Source organism: Mustela putorius, unplaced genomic scaffold (assembly GCF_011764305.1).
Source record: "Mustela putorius furo isolate JIRA1106 unplaced genomic scaffold, ASM1176430v1.1 tig00003898_pilon_pilon_pilon, whole genome shotgun sequence".
Classification (NCBI taxonomy): domain Eukaryota; kingdom Metazoa; phylum Chordata; class Mammalia; order Carnivora; family Mustelidae; genus Mustela; species Mustela putorius.
The window spans coordinates 8012753-8037367 of NW_025422047.1; the positions used below are offsets into that span (position 1 = coordinate 8012753).

General features: G+C 38.4%; 1 protein-coding gene across 3 annotated transcripts in view; it reads right to left on the bottom strand.

Annotated features, from left to right (window-relative positions):
- The window catches only part of INO80 (INO80 complex ATPase subunit), a 138098-nt gene that overhangs the window by 91499 nt on the left and 21984 nt on the right, over positions 1 to 24615 (bottom strand). For all 3 annotated transcript variants that reach the window (XM_045067904.1, XM_045067903.1, XM_045067902.1), the window contains exons 2-9: positions 16609 to 16794; positions 16206 to 16375; positions 16046 to 16113; positions 13827 to 13994; positions 9552 to 9672; positions 8241 to 8455; positions 1839 to 1892; positions 852 to 1055 (exon numbers count right to left, since the gene is read on the bottom strand). In XM_045067904.1, coding sequence (XP_044923839.1) covers positions 852 to 1055; positions 1839 to 1892; positions 8241 to 8455; positions 9552 to 9672; positions 13827 to 13994; positions 16046 to 16113; positions 16206 to 16375; positions 16609 to 16751 — 1143 coding nt within the window. In that variant the 5' untranslated portion in view covers positions 16752 to 16794. The remainder of the gene's footprint in view (positions 1 to 851; positions 1056 to 1838; positions 1893 to 8240; positions 8456 to 9551; positions 9673 to 13826; positions 13995 to 16045; positions 16114 to 16205; positions 16376 to 16608; positions 16795 to 24615) is intronic.

Sequence of the window (24615 nt, forward strand, 5' to 3'; positions counted from 1 at the left end):
CTAAATTCAGTAAGTATTCCGGATAGCATCAAATGTTTCCTAACACACTAATATGTTTGTCTTGCATGCGAAGATAAATGTTACCCAGGGGAAATAAGTAAACTGGGCAAAATCCATATTGGTTCTCAAAGGCATGATAAAGGACAGAAGATGAAGAGCTCAGCAATGGCCACACCTCTGCTCCGACAGGAGTACTACCCATACCTGAAAGAAAACATTAACCAATCCCCTGATTCTCTTCCTCTAGACCTCAACTTTCCTTCCACACATCCCAACTGGTTTGCTCATGGCAACACAATTTTTGTTTTCCTACTCTCTCCTCTTGCCTCCCTGAACAATCTAACCACCTACATCAACTGACATCAAGCTTAGAGGAGTACTGCCTGAAAGTTAAACCAGTGAAACAGGTGGGGGGATGGGTTTCAAAACTAGACTAGTTGTCTATTGTTCCTATCTGACCCTAAATTTGGCAGCCAGCCCTGCTCTTCCAACAAGGAAGAAAACTGCAGACAGTACCTGGAACCAAGCCAAGATAAGCTATAAGGGTTTTTTTTCTTTCGTTTGTCCCTTTTTTTCCTTTTTTTGGGCCTCCAGAAATATATAGAGGAATAAGGCTACAAAGAACAGAAAAACTCGGCATAGAAAAAAGAGAGGTGAAGGCCAGAAAGAGGGACTTACTGAAAGGATAAAAACAGAATTGGCTTATCAAACTAAAGTTACTATCCTCAAAATTATTCTTAAAATGTTTTTTCAATGATCTCATTGATTAACTTTTAATTTATGTGGTACATAACAACCTCTCAATATGGCTGCAGCAATCAGGGTTTCAAAATTTTATACTACTGTCATACCTCCCGCATTTCCTCATCCAACTTCCGCTGCTCCAGGGCCTCCTTCTCGGCACGCTTGCGGTGTTCCTTCTCCACCTTCTCATATTTCTTCCAGTACAGAAGCATCTCCTTGGTGAGGCGGCGGGCACGAGGCAAGGTCTCTTTACAGTTCTTCTGGGCCTGCAAGGCAGCTCGACGTACCTCCTTCATACACTGGTGGGCAAGCTGCAGATGACAACAACATTCTCACAAAAGAGAAGACCCAAAACTAGGGCCAGCTCTCCCTGAGCTCTAATTCCTCAGTCTTGTCAGTGCACACAATCTTCCAATGGCCACATCTCTTTCTCTCCCAGAATGATTAATATCCCCATATGGTACTGTGACCCAAACCCTGGGGTAATACATGGTATGAGAAATCTATATACACAGTGCCTTAGAAGATGGGGAAAAAAAACAATGATCTGAGATGTGCTGGGAAATTACAAAGTATTACCACACATATTAAGAGTAATAGTTATTAATGCCTATTATATGTTAGGCTCCACTCTAAGCCTAACATATATTAAACTAATTTATTCTTCACAAAAACTCTATGAAGTTGGTAGTAACGATATACTCATTTTACAGGTAAGTAAACCAGTGATGAGTGATCAGCACAGGAAACAGAATAACATTACCTCATCTGATCTCACAGCTTTCAAAGGAGTTGTGCTACTTCCTTCTAAAGGAAGGTACTGATATTAACATCATCATTTCTTAAAGAGACTGAGCACAGGAAGCTTCCATGATCTCCCTAAGGAATCAGAGCAGGCTATGGTCTCATCCAAAACGGTTTAAATACCAGAAATGTGAGGAAGAGCAATTGTATTTTTAAAATAAATTGAGAACATTTAGAAATTCTCTTAGGTACTCCCAGATTCATTATCAATAGGTCACAAGATACAAGAGCAGCAAACATAAATATGATCCAGCATAACATAAAATGGGAAACACAAAACTATAATTTACCTTTCGGCTATTGGTGAGAAACAGGTTACGAGCTGAAGCTTTCTGCTTGTTGGCCTAAAATATTTAAAGACAATTATTTCATTTAGGAGTCCTTTTGAAATAAGATTATGTAGACTGACACTGTCTTTTATTCAACTCCTCAAGGGTTAAAAAAAAAATAAAGTCATCCTAATGCAGCAACTGAGAACCACACACAAAACTACTAAAACAGTATTAAGAATACTGCCTGGGGCTGCCTTAAATAGAGTCTTCTGCATCCTCTGGAAAGAATTTAAGTTATACTTAAGGCTTGAAGTGGATTAGGAAATATAACAACATACCCAACATACACCATCCTGACTAAAACACACTGCTTTCCAGAACCAACCTGCAAAGAAGCTGAGACAGTAGCCACTCACACACAGAAACTGCTAGGGGAGAGGTAAACTAGCTTCCCAGTTTGTGATTCTATCCTCCAACCAAGACAAACCTACTGCTACCATTAATTTCTCCCAACACTTAAGCTTCATCTTCTCAAAAAAAAAATTCCAAGGCAGACCTAACACAAGATGACTCAGGAGCCAACAAGCCAGTCACCAACTGCTTATTTTGTCTTCCAATTTAGTTAAAACAAAAACCTCAATAAAGAAACCTGATTTCCTAAGATGATCCACTTGACATGGGAGAAGACACAGCATAGGCACAGCTGGGTGACTCTCTGTTAAAGCACTCTGCCCCTAATTCTGAACAAACAGTGGGTTTGAAGTTACAGACAGCCCAAATGCCATTTCTATAAAATTCCCACTTCAGACTGTCTGCTTAGGAGAATTTTTAGTCCTTTATCAAAAAGTTTCTTTTTTTTAAAGATTTTATTTATTTATCAGAGAGAGAGAGGGGGAGAGAGCAAGCACAGGCAGACAGAATGGCAGACAGAGGCAGAGGGAGAAGCAGGCTCCCTGCTGAGCAAGGAGCCCGATGTGGGACTCGATCCCAGGACGCTGGGATCATGACCTGAGCCGAAGGCAGCTGCTTAACCAACTGAGCCACCCAGGCGTCCCTCAAAAACTTTCTTTTACTAATGCTTAAGCAGCTACTGCCATGTTCAAGACAAAAATCTCAAATATTTCTGTTGAATTCCTGATCAGAAATGCGTCATTTTAAAAAATATGTTTTTATTTATTTTTTAAAGTAATCTCTATACCCAATGTGAGGCTTAAACTCACGATCCTGAGATTGAGAGTCATGTGCTCTATGCACTGAGCCAGCCAGGAGACCCAGAAAAGCAGAATTTTGAAGCCTCTTCATCAGATAAAAGAGGGTTTTCCCTTAACTCCTCCCATCAAGAATGTTCCTGTCTAAAGTTTCTCTCCAAAAATACTTACTAACTGGTTTGGGAAGAAAGGCAGTCATTGTACAGTAGGGAAGCACCAACACTCCAAGGGATCAAAGCTAGTATCATACTGGAAACGATGTGTCATGTGCCTCCTAGTGCAGCATACCCAGGACACACCACTCCATTGGTAATCCTGCCCGAAACGCATAACGCAAATCTAATAATGAGGAATCTCATGAACCCAAATCCCAAACACTATACATAGTAACAGGGGTATGCTATTCAAAAATTAAAATGTCATGAAAGAACACTGTGTCAGATTTAAAAGAGATTAAAGAGGTATGACAAATAAATGAAACACAGAGTCCTGGATTGGATCCTGGACTGAATCAAGAAAAAAAAGTCCTATAAAGGACATTACAGAGACAACTGATGAGATATCTGAATATGGTCTGTGGACCCGATAACAATTTCTGTAACTGCACTGTTGTTCTGTATGAGAGAATGTCCTTTTTCTTAAGAAATACATATTAAACTATTACAAAGAAGTTCAGTACAAAGTGTCAAACTGACCCTCAAAATGGGGGAGAAAAAAAAGTATGCATTAATATAACAGAAATTTGAAAAACCAAAGGAGGGGCACCTAGGTGGCTCAGTGGGTTAAAGCCTCTGCCTTTCAGCTCAGGTCATGATCTCAGGGTCCTAGGATGGAGCCCCATGTTGGGCTCTCTGCTCAGCAGGGAGCCTGCTTCCCCCTCTCTCTGCCTGCCTCTCTGCCTACTTATGATCTCAATCTCTCTGACAAATAAATAAAATCTTAAAAAAAAAAAAAAAAGGAAACAAAGCAAACAATTGCTAAATATGAGTGAAAGTTACATGGCAGTTCCTTGCATTATTCTTGCCATATCATCTTAAAACTTTGTTTTGGGGGCGCCTGGGTGGCTCAGTGGGTTAAAGCCTCTGCCTTTGGCTCAGGTCTTGATCCCAGGGTCCTGGGATAGAGCCCTGCGTTGGGCTCTCTGCTCCGCAGGGAGCCTGCTTCCTCCCCCCTCTCTCTCTCTGCCTGCCTCTCTGCCTATTTGTAATTTCTCTCTGTCAAATAAATAAAATCTTAAAAAAAAAATTATAAAAAACAAACAAACAAAAAAAACCTTTGTTTTGAACTAATTTCAGACTTAAAGTTGCAAAAAATAAGTTTCCTTACATCCCTCCTGCTGCTTTCCCTAGTTTTAGCATCTTATGTAACTAGAAAACAATTACTAAGAAAGGAAAATAAAACTAGTAAAATTAATTAAATTACACGTCTTATCTGAATGTCAACAATTTTTCCACTAAAATCCTCTTCCTGTTTCAGCATCCTGTAACAGGATTCCATGTATTTAGTTTCTTTTCTCCTTAGTCTCTTCCTGTATGTTACATTTCTTCAATCTTTCTCTTACCTCCTCAATACTTTTGAAAGGCCCCCATCAGTTACTCTATAGAATGTGCCAAAATTTGTGGTTTTCTCATATTTTCTCATGATTGGAATAATATTATGCATTCTGGCAAGAATACCACCGAAATGATGTGTTCTCATGCATCACATCCAATTCACAAGGTCAAAATTTATATTACTAGTGACTACTTAGATCATTTGGGCAAGGTAGATTCTGCCAATTTTCACCATAATAGCTACTATCTTTCTTTTTGTGCTTATATGTATGCTGAGTAGATGCTTTTGGTCTGTGCAAATTGTGTCTCCTTTAACCTTCATCCTCTAATTTCAGTCTTCATCAATGGATCCAGTCTGCAACAATTATCACTGTGGTATTTGTGTAATGAGGGTTCTCTACTTCCTTCCTTCTGTGTTCATTAACTGGAATTCTACTGCAAGGAAAAGCTATTCCTTCTACCTTACTTATTTGATTATTTATTTAAAAGAATATGGACTCAAAGGTATTTCTTTTAATCTGTATGTTAAAATTCAGTATTTTCTTTTTCTTTTTTTAAGTAAACTCCATGCCCAGTATGGAGCCCAATCCAGGACTTGAACTCAAAACTCCAGATTGAGACCTTATCTGAAATCAAGAGTGGATGCTTAACCAACTAAGCCACCCAGGCACCCCAGTATTATTATTAACAAATTTGGTGTTCAGTTATTCTAACTTTGACCATGAGGAGCTCCTTTAGGTAGCTCTTGTGTTCTTTTGACAATCCCCCACACTCATCTTTCTTCAAGCACATCCTTACTTTCTGACACTCCAAGAAGTTTAAGGCTCATCTTACATTTTCCCTGCGAAGTTCTGGAATAAACTACTTCTCCAAGGAGCTCTGGTTCCTTTTTATTAGAGAATAAAGGTATTTGGAAATCAAGACCTGGGCACAAGATACCTTCATTATTACCAGGATGTCACTGTTTCTAGGCACTCCCAGCAAAGACAGAAAATAAATACATATGCATACTAACCTATGCATACACAGACAACTACATTTCTGTACACATCTATCTGTATACATATCAAAACCTATGAATTTCAAAGGCTTCACGTTAGCATTTCCAACAGTATGACAAACTGGCTGTCAACTACGACATATTTGTTCAATTCTAGTATGCATTTAAAGTAATTCCAAAATTACTCATCCACTCCTCTCCTAAGAAACACTTACTATATCAATTGTAGTATTCATGCAGAGTTCTTTTGGTCTTCAGCCTTACATATCCAACCAAAATACTGACTTCCTCAGTAACTTCTATGAGCCCTTTTCTTTGTCCCTGCAACTTGATTCTATTATTCATTTCTAAGGCAGATAAGCATTTGTTTCTGTCTTTATTATACTTTGCCCACATAGCCCTTCAATCTCATTCTTCACCCACATCCTGGTTGGTTTTAACGGTTTTACCATAGGGGCATGCAAGGGACATACGAAACATCACTAGAATCCTGAAAGTCCTACATATAAAAACATGTATTTGAAGACACCCCCTCATCCCTGCTAACCTGTCCATTCCCCTCTTTCTTTCTACATTTTCCCCACCTGCTCCCTATAAGAAATCAACACTTTGGTTTCTGGTTTCTCCTTCTTGAATTTCTTTTGCATGAATGAGGATTTGTGTATTTTCTTGTATTTTTATTTTGCTTACATGAAAGGTAAATACTATAGATACCTGTTTCTGTTTGCTTTTCTCACTTAACAGCACATCTTAGAAATTACTCCATATCATCTCAGAAACATCGTCCTCATTATTTCTTTTTTAACTATAATAACCCACTATGTAGATCTATCACTTTTGTGCCTTTTTTCTTTCATGGAGCATGTTTCTGAAATGCATCCATGTCATGTTGATCTTGTACCTGTCTCGTATGGGAATCATTGCAAATCACTGTAACACGGGACCTTATGTCTGGCTTATTTCTCTAAGTTCTTTGCAGAGATGAAGAACCAAGAGCATTACCAGTGAAGCTTGTGGAAAGAAGTTAAGGATCCATAATGGGAAAAGGGAGTAGATGTTAGGATCTTGGCAGCAGCCAAAATGGACTATTTTGTGGCCAACGGAATGGTCTGGGAGAGCCTTGAAATTGAAGCATAGCTGAGTTGGAAGGAATGTATCCTATGACCTGTATGAAGCAGGGAAGCAGGGTAGGCACCATCAAGGGATGCTGGAGGGGCATCCATGTTTCTTGGAAGAGCTGGTCTTATCTTCTATCCCAGCTAACTGCTACTGTTTTATTTTCTTAAGTTTTGCTCCATGGTTCTTGAACCAATCCTACAGTCCTGTGGGATGTATCTCCAGTTTTGAGGCCATTTCTTTCCTTTTTTTTTTTTTTAAAGATGTTATTTATTTATTTGACAGAGAGAGATCACAAGTAGGCAGAGAGGCAGGCAGAGAGAGAGTGAAGAAGCAGGCTCCCTGCTGAGCAGAGAGCCTGATGCGGGGCTCGATCCCAGGACTCTGAGACCATGACCTGAGCTGAAGGCAGAGGCTTTAACCCACTGAGCCACCCAGTCACCCCACCAGCTATTCTTTTTTGTGGTTTTTTTCTTTCTTCTTCTTCTTTTTAAAGATTTTATTTATTTATTTGACAGAGAGAGATCACAAGTAGACAGAGAGACTAGCAGAGAGAGAGGAGGAAGCAGGCTCCCTGCTGAGCAGAGAGCCTGATGCGGGGCTCGATCCCAGGACCCTGGGATCATGACTTGAGCCCAAGGCAGAGGCTTAACCCACTGAGCCACCCAGATGCCCCCTTCTTTTTATTAACATATAATGTATTATTTGTTTCAGGGGTATAGGTCTGTGAATCATCAGTCTTACACAACTCGCAGTCCTCACCACAGCACACACCCTCCCCAATGTCCATCAGCAAGGCATCCCATCCCACCCAGCCTCCTGCACTCCAGCAACCCTCAGTTTGTTTCCTGAGATTAAGAGTCTCTTACTGTCTCCCTCTCCTCTCCAGCAATTCTTACACACAGACTTTTCTGAGGTTGATACTTTTCTAAATTCAGAAAATATCCTCTTCATTTTTCTATTAGGATTGCACAATTTATAAGGCAATTAAGTAAAATGCAAACAACTGGTAAGTAACTGAGAAAAGTTACTTGCACATTTCCTGAAACTTTCAAATTTGAAATTGTATCAAAATAAAATGTTATCAAACCCAAACAAATTAAAAGAGCAAAAAGAATGCTTATACATCTTTCTCTTGCATCATTTACATTTTTTCCAATACCTGTGGTTATTCAGTAATATCCAAATATTCACAGATTCTCTAAGAAACGTTAGTCTACCATTTCAGTTTAATCTCCTCTATTACTACCTATCAATTTGCTGTCAAATCTCTACTACGGTAAGTAAAAAAACTGATTTCCTTTCTCAAAGAGGTTTCCCTCCATTTTTTGGATAATGAACATCATACAACAACTGTTTTGTGAATTCTGATCAAAATCTAGAAAAATGGTTGATTGCCAAGGGTACTCTTCAACATGATCTTAATTCAAGAGATCAGTTTCTTTTCTGAACACTGTGAAGGTATCTAGCTCTCACAGCTCCTCTTTAGAGGGCAGGGAGACAAAATATTCTTCCATCTCCTATGCTGGAGGCACCCACGTACCTTTGGTAGTTCCTTTTTCACAATGCTGAGCCATACTTTCCTGCGACGAGCATTAAGCTGCTCAATGGATAAGTGCTTCTTCTTGGTGCCAGGAGGTGGTGCATCATGAGAGAACTTGGCAAAGACTTTGGTCTGGTGGTGGTGGCAACGAGGAGATTCTTCAGAGGAAAGTTCTTCATCCCTTCGCCTTTTTTTCTTTACTTTTTTCAACTTGGCTGCAAAGGAAACAGACACTGAGAACCCTGCATTTCTTCCCTTCCACACAAGAGAGCCACAAATAACCTCATCACTTTAAGACAGTTCAAGGTTCTTTCCTCATCCCACTTGAGGCTGGCAATGTTTATCTCTTTATCAATTCAGGCCCATGAATATTCCAAGAGGAAGATCTCACTACCTTAGAGGGGAAAGAACACTGGATACTCCCTATGTTGACATGAAAGAAAAACACAGAATAAAATCTAAAAACTGAATTTCTGTTGAACCCAACAACAGGAAAGGAGATTTCAAAGTACCATGAGCTCAAGTAATGGCCAAGAGGAAGGAAACATTTCTACTTGGCGGCAATGTAAGGTGATTAAAGAGAAATAACAAAGAAAGAAAACAATGCGCTGATAGGACATTACAACCTGTGAAGAGAAAATCATACATGGAATAAAAAACTAATTTGGGGGTGAGAGTGTGGAGGATAAGAAAATAGAGATAAACTAGCAGATGTGGGAGAAAGGGAAGAACACTGAAAAGAATTTCTGAGTAGAGTTCATACCTTCAGGGGCAAAAATCTGCCTTGTACAGATAGTTTAAAACTTTCCCTTCCTACTTCTTTCCTGATTTCCAGATGCTTAGAGCTCAGTAAGGGAGGAAAACACACTTCCTGGCAAACATGCAAACAAACACTGCACAAGATTATCAAGAGGTGATCTATTTAAAAGTTCCACATACAGCAACAATAATGAGTTATTCCTAACACTTCAGGTTGCTCTTCATACTTCCCTATGTGTAACCAACTTCTTCCTCTCCCAGAACAGTTTCAACATTTGGAAGAGTATGTAGAAGAAAAAAGGGATAAAGTAATTGGCTTAAAACTCTGGCTAGGAATCCACAGTCCTTATGTCTTTTTAATTCCAGAAAAGATCATAAACCAAATATGAAATAAGGTTAACAATGGGTATTACTTAGGGGAAGACTAGGGTTTCCCAGATAAAGCAAGTTTCTACTACATGGATCACGTTCAAAGTCCAAAGGTACTACCAGGCTACACACAACCCTAATACTAAGAATGAGTAAACATGGAAGGCAGGGCAGTATGCTCACCTTTAAGTTTCTTTTCCTCCTTGAATTTCTTTTTTTTGGGCCCAAGTAGGTGCCGTTGTTGCTCATAGAAAGGGTCGTATGTGGACAGCAGGCCTGCACTGTAGTATTGGTATTGCTGTAACTGAAGCAAAGACAGGGAGGCTTATAGGGGCGGGTCTGAGTTCTAAGCCAGCCTTCACATCATATTCACTACAAAAACTTTAGCCGGAGAAAAACCAGAGCTCCTAAATATGGTGTTCTTCTCACAAAAAGACCCATAACGATTTAGTACCTCAAAGTGAACTATTTCCTTACTTCAAAACAAAATGGGTTCATCAGGTACATACATGGCAAGTTACTGAAAATAACTTAAGAAAGGAAAACACTTCATGCTTCTGAATTTCCACCAGAATATTTGCTTGGAAGTGACACATATTTGAGAGATGCAATTCTGCAGAAGGGGCTCCGCATGGAATTCATCAACAAGAAATAAACCATATTTCTATTACCAATAAGTCGTCTGATTTAGTAAGGTTTTGATATCTGTTATTCTGGCTTTTGGTCTATCTAGATCAAAGAGTCACTAGCTACCGCAATTCTCCTATCTTTCAAGCCTTTTCAGTCTTTATATATCCCACTAATAGAGGCTGACAATATTATGGATAATGCCTACACTACCAGAATTCTAACACATGAATAATCGATTGGTTTTTTCTGTCCAGGGAGAGATTTTTTTCAAATACTGCTTTTAAGTTGACCTCCAAGACGCACATTAATTTTGTCTCACTTATTACCAATGGATAAATATGAATATAAGTGTAAACAATCCATTCCTCAATCTCTTTCCTAGATTCCAGCCAGTCTAAGAACTGAAACTAGGACAGAAGAGTGACATGGAGAACTATCACAAGGTACCCTGTCAATGGTCAAAATTAAATGAGCATTCTTTGAACTATAGTAGTTAAAATCTATGAACTTTCCCATATATGTTTTACTTCTATTTTAAAAAGACCAGGTATTGCAATCCCTACCAAAATACCAATGCGTTTTTTCAAAGAACTAAAAGAAATAGTACTAAGATTTGTATACAACCACAAAAGACCCCAAGTACCCAAAGCAATCTTGAGAAAGAAAAAGAAAGCTGGAAGTATCACAATTCCAGATTTCAAGATACACCACAAAGCTGTAGTGATCAAACCAGTAGAGTGCACGCACAGAAAGGGACACAGTGATCAGTGGAACAGAACAGAGAACCCAGAAATAAGAGGCACCTGGCTAGATCAGTTGGTAGACCATGTGACCTGTGATCTCAGTGTTATGAGTTCAAGCTCCATGTTGGACATAGAGCATACTTTAAAAAAAAAATTTTTCCCCCCAACACAGAATAGAGAACTCAGAAATAAATCCATGCTTATATAGCCAACTAATCTGTATCAGATGAGGCAAGATATAAAATGGGGAAAAGACAGTCTGTCCAATAAATGGTGCTGGGAAAACTGGACAGCCACATGCACAGGAATGAAACTGGACCACTTCCTACCACTACAAACAAAAATAAACTCAAAATGGATTAAAAACTTAAATTTGAGACCTAAAACCATAAAAACCTTAAAAAAGAACAGAGCCAGTAATTTGTCTGACATCAGCCATAGCAACATCTTTCTAGATATGTCTCATAAGGCAAAGGAAACAAAAGCAAAAATAAACGATCAGACTACTTCAAAATAAAAAGCTTTTGCACGGTGAAAGAAACCATCAACAAAGCAAAAAGGTAATCTACTGAATGGGAGAAGATATTTGCAAATTATATATCCAATAAGGAGTTAATATCTAAAATATGTGAAGAATTTATACAACTCAACACCAAAAAACAAACAATATGATTAAAAAAACAGGCAAAGGACCTAAATAGACATTTTCCTGAAAAAGACATACCAATGGTCAAAAGACATATGGAAAGATGCTCAACACCACTAATCAGGAAACTGCAAATCAGCTACGAGATATCATCTTACACCTGCCAGAATGGCTAGTATCAAAAACACAAGAAAGAGGTGTTGGTGAGGATGTAGAGAAAAAGGAATCCTCATGCACTGCTGGTGGGAATGCAAATTAGAGACACTCTCAAAATAGTACGACGGTTCCTCAAAAAACTAAAAGTGGAAATATCATATCCAATAACTCCACTACTGGGTATTTAGCGAAGAAAATAAAAAAACTAATTCAAAGAGATACGTGTGGGGTGCCTGGGTGGCTCAGTCAGTTAGGCGGCTGCCTTCGGCTCAGGTCATGATCCCAGGGTTTTGGGATGGAGCCCCACAGCGGACTCCTTGCTCAGCGGGGGAGCCTGCTTCTCTCTCTGCCTCCCATTCCCCTTGCTTGTGCTCTGACAAATAAATAAATAAAATGTTAAAAAAAAAAAAAAAGAAGAAGAGAAAGAGAGAGATAGAGATACATGCACTCACGTTTACTGCAGCATTATTTACAAGAGCCAAGACACAGAAGCAACCTAAGTGTCCACTGTTTGGTGAATGGATAAAAATGTGGCATGTATGCATGCACATACACACACACATTTGCAGGTATATCTAAAAAACAAACAGCAGAATCAGACCTGAAGAGAGAAAAAACTGATGGTTGTCAAGAGGGAAGGAGGGTGACAGGGGTTGGGCAAAATGGGAGAAAGGGAGTGGGAAATACAGATTTCCAGTTATGAAATGAGTAAATTGTGGGAATAAAAGGCCCAGCGTAAGGAATACAGTCAATGATATAATAATAGTGTTGTATGGTACAAATGGTAGCTACACTTTTGAGCATAATATAATGTATAGAGATGTTAAATCAGTTATATTGTGAATATATAAGTGAAACTAATATTTTATGTCAACTATGCTAAAAAAAAAAAAGATCAAATATTTCAAGCACCAAATGCCTAGCACCGTACTTGAAGAAGGAACTCTGTCAAAGCAGTCAGATACCTTACTACTTATTATTTCTGCAGGTTTATAAACTTCACAACATATACAAATCTATATAACTATATAGATATAGATATACAGATATGTTTTTCCCCCTAGAGAGAGCTCCAGGTGTGGAGGACGGGTATGAGAGGGGAACAGAGGGAGAGGAAGAGACAGAATCTTAAACAGGCTCCATGTCCAGTGCAGAGCCTGACCCAGCGCTCAATCTCATAACCCTGAGATCATGACCTGAGCCAAAAATCAAGAGTCAGATGCTTTACAGACTGAGCCAGCCAGGCACTCCTAACCTTTAGCATATTATTCAAAGCTTTCTGAACTAGCTTGGATATTAACCAATTGTTACAAAGTTTTTAGGTCTTCAAATAATTCTACTGCTCATCATGTTCAAAGCACCACAATTCCAACGAAAATCAGAAGGCTTTGGTAACAGTATTCAAGTAGTTGTGACTAAAAACCATTATCAATCTAATGTTAGTAAGAAGAGTTTTTCAAGATAGGGACATTTCCAAAGAGCAAGTGCATTAAAAAACGAACCCCTAGAATTTAAAATTGTGCAGCCACTTTGGAAAACAGCGTGGCAGTTCCTCAAAAATGATAAGCACAGAGTTATGATATGACCCAGTGATTCCTCTTCTAGGTATATACAAAAGAAAAATGAAAACAAACGTGCACACCAAAAACTTGTATACCAATCAACAAGGCAGCTTTATCTGTAACAGCCAAAAAATGAAAACAACTCACTCTTCATAGCTATCATTTCTAAAAGCCCCAAAACAGAAACAATCCAATTAATTCATTAAGTGATACATGGACAGTAAAATGCAGTATGCCCACACAATGGCATATTATTTTGCAATAAGAAGGAATGAAGCACTGATATAAACTACAATATGAATGAAGCTTGAAAACATGTTAAGTGAGAAGATGGACATAAAGTACCAAATGTTGTTCCATTTGCATGAAATGTCTAGAACAGGCACATTTATAGCACTAAGTGGCTTCCTAGGGCTGAGGGAAATGGGAGAAAATGAAAGACAAGAGCTAAGGGGAGCGGGTTTTCGTTTTGGAGAAAACATTTCAGAATCATGTAGTGGTGACAGTTACACATCTTTATGACTATACTAAAAACCACCGAAATGTACACTTGATTTCAAAGGCTATTTTTGGTATATGAACTATATTTCAATAAAGCTTGTAATAGAATCACCACCACCACCATCTAAAGGTAAAATGATGTGTCTTCAATGAATGTTAAAAACAGGCTAAATTAAGTACACGGCACGAAGGTCTGAGATTTCCACTGAAACTCTCTTACCTCCTTGTCTTTGCTATACTTATTCTGGTGAAGTTTCTTATACTTGTGCAGCCGCAACATGTTATGAAGTTCTTCTCTGCTGAGGTGGAGTTCTTCCTCTTCTTCTTCTTCTTCATTGTCTTCACTCTGAGAATCTGCCTCACTGGACTCATCACTTAGCAGAATGCTCTGCAAACAGAAGGAAATGGGAATGGAATCTGTCACTATGGGGCAAATCCTTCTAAAACCCAAGCATCTTTTCCCAACACAAGAATAAAGACAGTTGGAAGACAGTAACTTCAGTTTCCCAACTGATGCAGAAAAGAAAAGGATACCAACTGAACCTAGTGGGCATGAATTCAAGAGCACTAACATATGGAAATGCTATAAAGAACAAAAAAGCTGGATTTCACTAAGTACTTACAACTTTATGTAGGATATTTTAGTTGTCAAATACCAAGGGAAAAACTAAGAAAACAAAAAAATAAAAACACACAAAAAACCCACAACCTTTGAGTTTAAAACAAGCCAGCCATGATAACTAATACAGAAACAACCCAAAAAATCATGAACTGATTTTGTTATTATCTAGATAATGAAATATTACTTAGCCATAAAAAGGAATGGAGTACTGATATATGCCACAACATGAATGAACCTTGAAAACTATGTTAAGTAAAAGAAGCCAGGCACAAAAGGTCACATATTATATAATTCCATTTAGATGAAATATCCAGAACAGGCAAATCCGTAGGGAAAGAAAACAGATTAGTGGCTGCCAGGGGCGATAGGAAGTAACTGCTAATAACCACAGAGTTTCTTTCTGGAGGGATGAAAATGTTCTGGAATTAGTGGTGATGGCTGTACAGAACTTTACTATAATACACACTTTGAAAGGATTTTATGGCATGTGAATGGTATCTCAATTTTTAAGAATGTGATGGCTAAACAAAGATTTTTGCATTGCCAACAGCTTAAAGCCTCACTGATATGAACCAAATCAAGCCTTTATCCATAAACCTTTTAAAGGATCTCATGATTATAATGAAAGAGCACCTTTAAATTACTTTGAGCGTAGCCTTTTACAATAAGCCTTTTAAAGGACCTCATAATTATAATGAAAAAATGCCTTTAAATTACTTTGAGCTCCTTCACAAGAAAATAATAAAGAAATAATTCGTTTCAACAGAAGAAATGTTACCCTTAATTCAGCTGGGCCAATGACAGTAATCTTGAAAGAGTGTAAACAAGAGTCTACCATTTCCTGGCCTATAAACACCCACAGAAAATATAGAAACACTCTATATTGCCTATAAATACACACAGAAATTTACCAGGATAAAATACTTTAATTTTTAATAAATTCTTTAACATGGTGTACAGGGCCCTACACAATCAGGCTCTCTAACTTCATCTTCTACCATTCCCTCTTTCATTGTGCTCCGGCTATACTAGCCTTCTTTCTCCCCCAAACATACTGAGTTGCTTCCTTTCTAGGAATTTTATAGTTATGTTCCTTTTGGTTGAAATGCTCTTTTCTTTTCTTTTTTCTTTTTTTTAAAAGATTTTATTTATTTATTTGACAGAGATCAAAAGTAGGCAAAGAGAAAGAAGGGGAAACACCCCTCGGCCAAGCAGAGAGCCGGATGGCAGGGCCTGATCCCAAGACCCTGAGATCATGACCTGAGCCGAAGGCAGAGGTTTAACCCTCTGAGTCATCCAGGTGCCCCGAAATGCTCTTTCCTTAAACATTCACATAGCTTTGACCATTCAGAAATCAGATGAAATGTTACCTCTTTAAAGAAGCCATTTTATTTATTTGTTTACAGACTTACTCACTGCCTCCCCCCATTTGAATGTAAGCTCTACAGTGCAAGAACCCTGTCTGTGTATAATAGCATCTGGCAGGTAGGATGTACTCAATCAACATCCCAACAACTCAAGAACTAATGAAAAAGACATTAATAATCCTGATTACAATGTGAGCCAGGGAGGGCAAGGTTCTCGTTTCTTTTTACTCTTTGCTCTGCACAGTGCTTTATAATAAAAAATGTTTGCTAAAATGAACTTCATTGAGGCCTCTAGATTTTCCTCTATAATCTCTTCAAAAAAATCACACCCACAGAAGACTCATGTCTAGAGAAATCTCTGCTCATGTGTCAGAATGAGTCAATAACTTTCCCTTCTATTTGTAATTTTAGTAGGTTATTTGAATTATAAACATTTGCCTTATCTCTTACCTTTAGCCACTTTCTGCTTTTCTTCAACTTAGAGAAGTTATATAAATTCCCTTTGTCAGATTTTGATTCTGTGTAAAGAAACATAAAGAACAACAAAAATGAAAGGAAGACTGCCCCAAGAGAACTGATAGTCCAAACAGGGATCTCACACCACACTGACCTGACTGTAGAACTCCGTTCAACGAGTATGCGTTTAACATTCCAGAATTGCCTGCTCCAGAAGTTTCTCCAAGCAATGAATTTGGAGGTTCTTCCTTAACTTGAATTAAGGGATCCCCAGACTGAGGCAATAAAGGATTACTGTCATCCAGTCCATCTTCACTCTCATCACTATAAATTGAAGAATAAATCTATAATCACAGCTGACCCAGCAAAATACTGTAATTTATGGTTAGCAGATATTAGAGCTTGATCCTTTAAAAAAGATGACTGTGTTCTATTTGAAAGAAGGAAGAAAAAATATCAAACATACCAAAAATCATAAAATACTTTAACCCTAAAACCAGAAATAATGGGAATCAGAAGGTGGTCAAACATTATATTGGGAATATGTAATCACATACCTAGAAATATTCCTGTTGAAGATGGCTGATGTTTGTCGCAAGAAATGGTCCAACCGGAGGGCCCTCTCCAAGTACTGAAGATAGAGGGGCTTTGCCAGCTCAGTGCAGCCGCCATCGTCCCCGGCACCCAACTCCGAGGCCATAGAACAAATCTGTCTTCATGCACAAGGCTCTCCGACTTCTCGGCTGCATAATGAGATTAAGCAGTGAAAGACAGAATACTACTTCTTCTCCCTTTATTTGGCCTGCTTGCTATCAATGTGAAGACAAATCAGACCTTCTAGAACACAAGACAAGAAGAGAGCAGTCTGTAGAAAGATAGTAATAAAGTTCTTATCAAGCACTTTTTCCAAACGCAAGGGCAGAAGTTAGAAGAATGAGGAAACTTAAAATATAGAAATACTGTCATATGTCACAACAAAAAATCATATTATACTTTTTTGAAAGAGTACCTTAAAATTTACACCCACTTACCTTTTATCCTACAATGAACAATTACTCACAATTACCTAAATCTACACCACGAGCTCTCCTGTGCACCTCCTAGAGGAACACTTGCTCTCAGTTCTCAGCATCACCTTCCAAAGAGCGGCTTTCTTTTTCTTTTTGTATTTACAATTTGTATATATGAATGAGATATTCCATTTACAAGGGAACAGAGATACTGTCAGAGTATTTTACACACTTGCAAACATTCTGTAAAGTGTAAAAATACAGAAATGATTTCAAAAACTGAAGCAAAGAGAGTATAAGTAAGAGTGAGAAACAAAGCTATATAGCTTCAGTATTTTCTTTGCTACCTTATGGTGTTAAAGGAAATCATTAATACCTTTGTGCTGTCTTCTCTTTTTACCATAGTTTTTAAAAGTTTCCTATATAATATAATCTTTCTTCTGAAGGATACATTAAAAGTTCTCCTCCATTTATCTACAGAGTGAACATAATCTCCCCAGGAGGCTTCCTTTCCTTTTTCAGAAATTAACAAGCTAATTCTTAAATTTATATGAAAATGCAAAGAAATCAAAACAGCCAAAATAATTTTAAAAAAGAAGAGAGTTCAGGGTGCCTGGATGGCTCAGTTGGCTAAGTGTCTGCCTTCAGCTCAGGTCATGATCTCAGGGTCCTGGGATCAAGCCTGGAGTCAGGGAGCCTGTTTCTCTCTCTCCCTTTGACCCCCACTCATGCTCGCTCTCTCTCAAATAAATAAATAAAATCTTAAAAAAAAAGAAAAGAGTTGAGAAACTTACACTTTCTGATTTCATTTATTTTTTGAAAAGATTTAAGAGAGTCATGACCTGAGCTAATAGCAGACATTTAATCAATTGAGCCATCCAGGTGCCCTCATTTTTAAATTTTAAATCATATTATAAAGCCACAGTAATCAGGTCAGTGTGATAGTGCCATAAGGATAACCACAAAGACCAATAGAACAGACTTGAGAATTCAGAAATAAAACCTTACAGGGGCACCTGGCTGGCTCAGTTGGAAGAGTATATGACTCTTGATCTCATAGTCTTGAATTCAAGTCCCACAGTGGGCATACAACTGACTTCAAAAAAAGAAAGAAAAAAAAAAAAAAGAAGGGCTGGGGTTTAAAAGACAACAACAACAAAAAAAAACAACCATGCCTGGCAGATTAGTTTAGTTAAACACCTGACACCTGGATTTCAGCTCAGGTCACGATTTCAAGTCCTCAGATCAAGCCCCATGTCAGACTCTGTGTTCAAGGCAGTCTGCTTGAGATTCTCTCTCCCCCTCTCTCCCTCTGCCCCACAACCACCACCCCTGCTTGTGCTTGCATGCTCTCACTCAAAAATAAATAAATAAATCTTTTAAAAACAAACAAACAAACAAACAAAAAACGCTTACACTTATGGTCAATTTTCAATAAAGGTGCCAAGGCGATTCAAAGGAAGAAAAGACAATCTGCTCAACAAATTGTGTTGGACAACTTGATATCCACATACAAAAAGATTAATTTATAGTTAAAGAAAAAACCCTTACCTCACACTATGGATAAAAGTTAACTCAAAATGGACACAGGGACTTAAGAGTAAAACCCCAAACTGTAAAACTTCTATAAAAAACCATAGGGGAAAAATCTTCATGATCTTGGTTAAGCAGAAAGTCTTTGGATATGTTATTGAAAGCATAATCCATTAAAAAAAAAAAAAAACACCTGAGAAATTAGGCCACGAAAATTTTAAACTTTTGTACTTTAAGCAATATCATGAAAAAGATGAAAATAAGCCACAGACTAGAAGAAAATATCTGCAAGTTGTATAACTGTATATCTGATTGTATATCTGATAAAGGACTTGTATACAAATATCTAATTATAAAATAAAAAAAGTCATGGAGATGACAAGTATAACATAGAGAATATAGTCAATAACATAACAGTAACAGAAGGTGGCTATGCTGAGTGGGGAGCACTGAGTAATGCACAGAAGTGTCTAATCATTATGTTGTATACCTCAAACTAATAATACATTGTATATCAACTATACTTCAATTAATATTTAAAAAAAAAAATAGGAGCGCCTGGATGGCTCAGGCAGTTAAGCATCTGCCTTCAGTTCAATCACGATCTCAGGGTCCTGGGATCAAGCCCCACATCGGGCTCCCAGCTCAACAAGGAGTCTGCTTCTCCCTCTCTCTCTGTGCCTCCTCCCCACCCCAGCTTGCACTCTCTCTCAAATAAATACATACAATCTTTTAAAAAATAATAATAATAAAAAAATTATATCCAACTTTTCTAACTATCCTCTAAAAATGACTTGCCTTCTCTACGTCAGAGAATCTTTTAGGGATAAAATTAAGTATATGTGAAAGGGCTTTGTAAGAAATCCCAGAGTTATTTTCAAACAGTGAATGCTCACATATTCAGAGTTGGGAGGGGTCACAGAGATTATCTAGTCCAACTAGGTCATATTACAGATGAAGAAACTAAAAACCAGGGGGCCTGGGTGGCGGGTGGCTCAGTTGGTAAAGTGACTACTTCCAGCTCAGGTCATGATCCTGGAGTACCAGGACTGAGTACGGCATAGGGTTCCCTGCTCAGCACGAGTCTGTTTCTCCCTCCTCCCCTCTCTCCTGCTCAGTCTCTCTCATTCCCCTCTCAAATAAATAAATAAAATGTTTAAAAATTTTATTTAAACCAGAAAAATTAAGTAACTTGCTCATATTCCCTGAGCTCTTTTACAGAGCCAGGTTTCTTAGTTCCTAAACTGGTGCTTTTTCAATCTCAGCAAACTGTCTCCCTAGACAGGTTCTACCTCTTAAGTTGCTCGAGTTTATGCTCTGATGTTGTGAAGAACACAATTCCAAGAGCCAAATATTTTTATTTTTATTTTTTAAAGATTTTATTGATGTATTTGGCAAGAGAGAGATCACAAGTAGGCAGAGAAGCAGGCAGAGAGAAAGAGGAGGATACAGGCTCCCCACCAAGCCGAGAGCCTGATGTGGGGCTCGATCTCAGGATGCTGAGATCATGACCTGAGCCGAAGGCAGAGGCTTAAACCACTGAGCCACCCAGGTGCCCCGAACCATTATTTTTATAGCACCAATTCTGCAGAGTAAAGATCACTTAGAATTTTATTTGCATTTTTTGAAATACCTGTCTAGAAACCATTTTTGCTCATTGAGGTGCAGGGTTTTATAAAAGCATCAACTAAGATCTATGTTAAACTGAACAGATTAGTTCAGTCCTTAGTTCAAGGTCAATAAATGGCTAATATAAGCTGTCAATATAATATAAGCTGTCAATAATCATTGTTTAACTGATTTCCTTACAAAGACACTAAAACAGAATAACTTTAATAGTGGAACAGTCCTGCCTAAAGTTCAATTCAATATTGATGTGAAAATTTAGTCCTGGAATTATTGAAGAGGATACTGGCATAATTTTTAGGTTAAATAGGCAACACGTTAATTTGTTTATGATGTTATGTGCTAGAAGAAAACCCTTTTCAGGACACCTGGGTGGCTCAGTTGATTAAGTAGCTAAACTGTTTTGTTGTTGCTTTTTTGGCAGAAAGAGACACACAGAGAGAGGGAACACAAGCAGGGGGAGCAAGAGAGGGAGAAGCAGGCTTCCCACTGAGCAGGAAGCCCAATGTGGGCCTTGATCCCATGACCCTGGGATCGAGCCCCTCATCGAGTTCCCTGATCAGCAGGGAGCCTGGGTCTCCCTCTCCCATTCTCCCCGATTGTGTTCCCACTCTTGCTATCTCTCTCTGTCTAAAAAATAAATAAAATCTTAAAAAAAAAAAAGGCAAAATAATCCAAACATTTATCAACTGGTGAATGGATAAACAAGACATATACCCACAAAAAATATTATTAGCAATAAAAAATAATAAACAGTTGATACATGCAACAACAAGGTTGGTCTGAAAAACATTATGCTAAGTTAAAAAAAAAAAAGCCAGGTACAAAAGACCACATATTATATGATTCCATTTATATGAAATATCCAGAAAAAGAAAGCTATAGTCAAGAAGTAGATTAGTGGGGGCGCCTGGGTGGCTCAGTGGGTTAAGCCGCTGCCTTCAGCTCAGGTCATGATCTCAGGATCCTGGGATCGAGTCCCGCATCGGGCTCTCTGCTCAGCAGGGAGCCTGCTTCCTCCTCTCTCTCTCTGCCTGCCTCTCTGCCTACTTGTGATCTCTCTCTGACAAATAAATAAATAAAATCTTTAAAAAAAAAAAAAAGAAGTAGATTAGTGGGGCGCCTGGGTGGCTCAGTGGGTTAAGCCTCAGCCTTCGGCTCAGGTCATGATCCTAGGCTCCTGGCATGGAGCCCCACATCAGGCTCTCTGCTCAGCAGGGAGCCTGCTTCTCCCTCTCTCTCTGCCTGCCTCTCTGCCTACTTCTGTCTACTTGTGATTTCTCTCTCTCTCTGTGTCAAATAAAATAAATAAATAAAATAATCTTTAAAAAAAAAAAAGGAAAGAAAGAAAGAAAGAAGTAGATTAATGGTTGTCTGGATGTATAAAGGGGACTTGACTGTAAAAGGATATGAGACACCTCTTTTAGTAAAGCTGGAAATGTTCTAAATACACTCTGTATTGATGGTTGTATGACTCTGTAAGTTTGTTTAAAAATCACTGAATTATTAAAAAAAAAAAGGGGGGGGTGCCTGGGTCGCTCAGTGGGTTAAGCCGCTGCCTTCGGCTCAGGCCATGATCTCAGGGTCCTGGGATCGAGTCCCACATCGGGCTCTCTGCTCAGCGGGGAGCCTGCTTCCCTCCCTCTGCCTGCCTCTGTCTACTTGTGATCTCTCTCTGTCAAATAAATAAATAAAATCTTTAAAAAAAGAAATCACTGAATTATACATAAAAATGAGGTAAATTTCATGAATTTAAAAATAGCAGTCTTTAGTAACAGTTAAAGAGAAAAGAATGTAAAAGATTTTTTTTTAAGACTTCAACAGGTTCTAGTTTTCAGTGTAAGACCTAATGTGCACCCATTCCAAAAGATTTCAAAGAAACACAGTTTTGAAAATACAGCAAAATTCTGAGAGTACATATAATTCACCTGGATATACATACATATAAATTAAAGCATATAAAATTGCTGCTTGGCTCCCTCCTAAATGCTTCACTAAAAAATAACTGATCTTGGGTAACTGGGCGGCTCAGTCAGTTGGGTGTCTGCCTTCAGCTCAGGTCAGGATCCCAAAGGCTTGATCCAGCCCTGCACCAAGACCCTGGGATAGAGCCACTCATCGGGCTCCCTGCTCAGCAGGAAGCCTACTTTTCCTTTTCCTACTTCTCCTGCTATGTTCCCTCTCATGCTATCTCAGTCAAATATATAAATAAAATCTTAAAAAAATAAAATAATTAATCTCATGTATTTATTTTGGCTGATAATAAAAATGATCCTAATTAAGAATGTATGAAGACAAGACTACAAAGTAATACTGAGTGATTAAATAAAAAACTAGTTTCAAAAAATAATTCCTCAATAACTAAGCTGTATATGAACATGAACCCAGAACCAATTTGTCCAGGAAAGATCATGTTACCTCTACAGTCTTTAACAATGCTCAATATGTGCCCCCATGTGACTCCCAGTACACATCAATCCTGCAGTCTGATTCTTCCAGAATCACTTTGTAGCATATGACCACTGATGGCTGAAATGGCAAGCATGATGTACTCCCTTATTTCTATAAGGCTAAAGAGAGGAGGTACTTCAAGTATGAAGTTTCTGACATAGCACCACAAATAGTCTTATGATGATACCTGGAGAATAAAGGAATATATATTTTTTAAAGATTTTTTTAAAAGATTTTATTTATTTATTTGACAGATCACAAGTAGGCAGAGAGGCAGGCAGAGAGGGGGGGGGAGCGGAAGCAGGCTCCCTGCTGAGCAGAGAACCCAACACAGGGCTCGATCCCAGGCCTCTGAGATCATGACCTGAGCTGAAGGCAGAGGCCTAACCCACTGAGCCACCCAGGCACCCCATAAAGGAATATTTTAATGAAGTTTTCAATTAGATTCCTTTCACTGTGGTAAAATATATAATATATATAAAATTTACCATTTCAATCATTTCAAGTGTACAGTTCAGTGGCATTAAGCACATTCACAGAGTCATGCCAACCATCCATCACCACCATCCTCAATTATTTTTTTAATCACCTTTAAAATGGGTGGCTTCTCTATCCAAACCAGTTGCCTCAGCCAGTCTGTTAAAAGCTGCTTCTCTGGGGTGCTGACTGGTTCCGTGAGTAGAGCACAAGACTCTTTATCTCAGAGTTGTTGGGTGTAGAGTTTATTTAAAATCTATGGGGCGCCTGGGTGGCTCAGTTGGTTAAGCCGCTGCCTTCGGCTCAGGTCATGATCTCAGTGTCCTGGGACCGAGCCCCCCATCAGGCTCTTTGCTCAGCGGGAGCCTGCTTCCTCCTCTCTCTCTGCCTGACTCTCTGCCTACTTGTGATCTTTCTCTCTGTCAAATAAATTAATAAAATCTTTAAAAAAAAAAAAAATCTCTACACGTTAGGTGTAGAGATTACTTAAAACTAAAATCTTAACAACAATGACAAAAAGCTGAAAAACTGGTTTCTCTAATAACCTATACTTTCATCTCCTACATTTGTCTTTCTCTCATTCTCTACAAGGAAACGAAAGGGCTGTGCTAATCTGACCCACCAGCTGTTACCCAACTTCAACAGAGCACATGACTTTCTCAAAAACTCTTTTACCCACCTCTTATTAATTGCTTCTCATTCTCTACAAAGATTATTTCAAACAATTCTCCCTCTTCCTCAAAAACCTGAACTCATTCTCCCTCATCTTGAAGGGATTGAGAAGGAGCAAATCTCCCCATTCTTTTATATTCTACTGTAGTTCCCTCTTTTTTCCTCTTATTCTTTATGGTATTTGAGTCACAAATATAAGTAGATTTTTATCACTCTACATTTTCAACTCTTCCATCAAGGTGATTCTACATCCTGGTGCAAAGACAGGACTACTTTGTTATGTCATCCACTGTGGGTCAGCCCCACACAGTCACATTTTAAAATACGTAAGTTATATCTGAATTATTTTATTTTTTCCTCAATATATTACAATTGGGGCACATACTGTTTTTTAAATTTATATTTATATATAAGTGTATACATATTTATGTATAAAATATTACCTAAAGATTTCATTTCGAGATAGAAAATACTATAAAATATCTTTTTAAAAAAGGGAGAATTGGGGGCACTGGGTGGCTCAGATGGTTAAGTGTCTTCCTTCAGTGTGGGCTGTGATCTCCAGGTCTTGGGATCAAGGCCCCCATTGGGGCTTTCTTCTCAGGGGAAAGTCTGCTTCTCCCTTTCCCTCTGCTCCTCCCCTGTGCATGCTCTCTTTCTCTCTCTCTCCAAAGAATAAACAAACTCTTAAAAATAACAATAATAATAATAAAGGGAGAGTTAGGTCTGAAAAGGCTGAGAGAACCACTTTGTCTGATAAAGCACTATTTACCAAAATGTACAAACAGAAGTCAA